This window comes from Condylostylus longicornis, unplaced genomic scaffold, assembly GCF_029603195.1.
Source record: "Condylostylus longicornis isolate FDR11 unplaced genomic scaffold, ASM2960319v2 ptg000004l, whole genome shotgun sequence".
Lineage (NCBI taxonomy): Eukaryota > Metazoa > Arthropoda > Insecta > Diptera > Dolichopodidae > Condylostylus > Condylostylus longicornis.
The window spans coordinates 19954532-19957479 of NW_026577973.1; the positions used below are offsets into that span (position 1 = coordinate 19954532).

The 2948-nt window shown below is 38.4% G+C and overlaps 1 protein-coding gene across 1 annotated transcript; it reads right to left on the reverse strand.

Moving 5' to 3' along the window:
- Nucleotides 1–2166: 2166 nt before the first annotated feature.
- On the reverse strand, nt 2167–2529 carry LOC129613954 (uncharacterized). The gene has a single exon (XM_055528305.1). It carries the CDS (start codon nt 2527–2529, stop codon nt 2167–2169), a length of 363 nt encoding a protein of 120 aa, XP_055384280.1.
- Between the last annotated feature and the right edge of the window lie 419 nt (nt 2530–2948).

The following is a 2948-nucleotide window of genomic DNA, read 5'->3' on the forward strand; positions in this document are numbered from 1 at the left end:
TAAGAGCCGGTCTAACTGCCGTCTTATAAATTTTTCCTTTTAATTTGACTGGAAACTTTTTGTCGCATAAGACTCCTGTTAGCGACCTCCACTTTAGCCAGCCAGCATTTACACGACTTGTGACGTCATCATCGATTTTGCCTTTAGATGTTATTGTTGAACCAAGATATTTGAAAGCATTCGTTATCGGTATTGGTACACTTTTTATTTTAATTGTATTCGTCGGGCCTATAAAAGATTCGTTCGAGAATGACAAGTGCATATATTCTGTTTTCGTTCGACTTATTTTTAGACCATTCTTTTCCAGCGCGTCAGCCCACTGCTCGACTTTGGTTTGCAGCCCTTCCAGAGATTCGGCAATAATTGCAATATCGTCGGCATATATTATTGTCCATGGTAACGGGTCCTGGATATTTCTGGCAAGATAATCCAAAGCGGTGATAAAAAGAAGTGGACTTAAAGCTGATCCTTGGTGGACGCCAACACCCACCCCGAATTTTTCCGACAAGCCGCTCCCGCTCTTCACCTGCGTTGTTGTGTTTGCATACGTGTCCTTGATTATCTCAATGTAATGTTCAGGAACCCTATGATAACGAAGGGCTTGCCATATAATTTCTCTGGGTAATCTGTCGAAGGCTTTCTCCAAGTCCATAAATGCAACATGTAGATCTTCTTTTCTCGATTTAAATTTTTCTATGACAATTCTCATCGTTTGTATTGCGTCAGTAGTTGAACTATTTTTTACAAAACCAAATTGATTGCTGCTAATCTTTATAATTGATCTCAATCTGCTCTCAACAACTCTTTCCCAGATTTTTAAAGTATGCGATGTCAACTTTATGCCTCTGTAATTTTCACACTGTTGCACGTTGCCCTTGTTTTTATATAAAGGCACAAGGAAACTATTTCTCCAATCAGCTGGTATTTTGTCGCCTTTTATTAATTTGCTGAAGATGTGCTGAAGTAATACTTTCCCCTGAGAGCTCATTCTTTTCCAAAGATCAGATGGAATATTGTCCGAACCTACCGCCTTATTATTTTTCATACTTTTGAGGGCCATTTCTATTTCCTCGGTAGCTACCATATTTAACGGTCCGTATGTAGCTGGTAAATTTTCGGGAGTATCATGTTCAAATTCCTCGTTCATCAATTCACTATAGTACTCTTTCCATCTTTTATTAGCATCTTCGTTGGTTGTCAGTAGCTCTTGAGTTTTACTACAAATGAACCTGGTTGATATTGGATCTTTTGTTGCAGAATCTCTGCTTTTGGCGATTTTATAAATTTGGTTCTGCCCTTCAGGTGTTTCCAGAATTTTCATAGAACTTTTGATACGCATTGTTTTTAGCAATGGCAACGGTCCTTTTCGCAATTTTACAAGTTTGTTTGTAGATAGCATGATTTTCATATGTTGGCCCTTTTTTCCAATGTTTAAAAGCGATTTTCTTTTGTTTAAGCACCTCTTGAACATCGCCGCTCCATCACCAAGTTTCTTTCTTGCCATAAGATTTGCCTTTTGTAGTACCAAGATATTCCCTTGCCAAACTGTTTACCTTATTATGAAATTCTTTCCAGCCATCGTCTAATATAAATTGTGCTGCATTGACTAGACTCTCGCAATTTCGGTTAACTTGTTGAATAAATGCATTTCCCTCATCTTTATATATATTGTTCCACTTTGTTTTCTTCGAGTGATAGTTTACATTTCTTAAGTTCGACGAGTCCACCTCGAAAGTCGCTAGCAAGAGTCTGTGTTGACTAGTAAGAGATTCACCTGGTATGATTTTACAATCCAGAAACCGACGCGCATTTGAAGTTTTACACATAATATAATCTATTTGCGTGCATGAGCCCCCACTACTATACGATATGAGATGCTCATCTTTTTTCTGGAAACAACTATTTATTATTTTCGAATCATATGCGCTGGCTATGTCAAGGATCCATTCACCCTGCTCATTAATTTGTCCGTAGCCAAAACCTCCGTGGCAAGGGCTATTAGTACCATTTGTTCTACCTATATGACCATTTAGATCACCACACAAAATAATAGCCTCATTTAATGACATCGCCTGCATTGTTTCTTCTAAAGATTCAAAAAATAGTAGCTTTGTTTGACTGTCGCATCCCGTTTGAGGAGCATATGCACTCATAATATTATATATCTTATTTTCTATGACCATTTTGACGTACATGATCAATAATCTTATCACACATGTTTTCGTTGAGTACTATTCCAATACCATTTTTTGCGTTGAAACCGTTGTACAATACTGTATAACCTTCACCAATTTTTCGTGCTTTTGCACCTTTCCATTTCAACTCCTGAATACAGCATATATCTATATTTCTTCTTTTTAGTATCTCAGCAAGTTCCTTGCTTCGTCCTGTAAGACTGCCAATGTTCCATATTCTGATTCTGATTTTGATTTTTGCTTTTACTTTCTTAATGCTTGGATTGTTTACTTTTCTTGGTTCGTCGCTTATGGGGAACGCCCTAGTGTAATCTTTCCTTCTGTTTGACCTCATTTTCATCATGGAGTTTGTGTTTTTTCGGCTAAAAATTTTTACGGCCGGTTGCCACCTGACGCCAAGGTAGTAACTTCAAAAGCTGTGGAATAACGCTGCCGCCACCAACGTCACTTCCTATTACAAGATCCTACCTGACCTTGTAACCCTTGATGAACCTTTAAATCACCCATGTTGAAGTAGCTTCATCAAAGCGATCTCCCATTCTCCCGTTGGTTACCCGATCTTTTGTAAGAGTTACTCAGCTTAGCAGGTTGCGCCACGTGAAGGCTGAGAATTGGAATTGAGTAGCAAGAAGCTTGGAGAGTTATCTGGATACCACCCTCTGTGTTACGCTGTGCTACCCCCTTTGCAACCCTATTAGAGTCAATGTGTTTGATAAAAATTGTTGAAATTTCTGATCTCATGCAACATATGTT

Excerpts from the sequence above, each read along its gene's own strand:
- LOC129613954 (XM_055528305.1), bottom strand. The coding sequence starts at position 2,529 with ATGAGGTCAAACAGAAGGAAAGATTACACTAGGGCGTTCCCCATAAGC.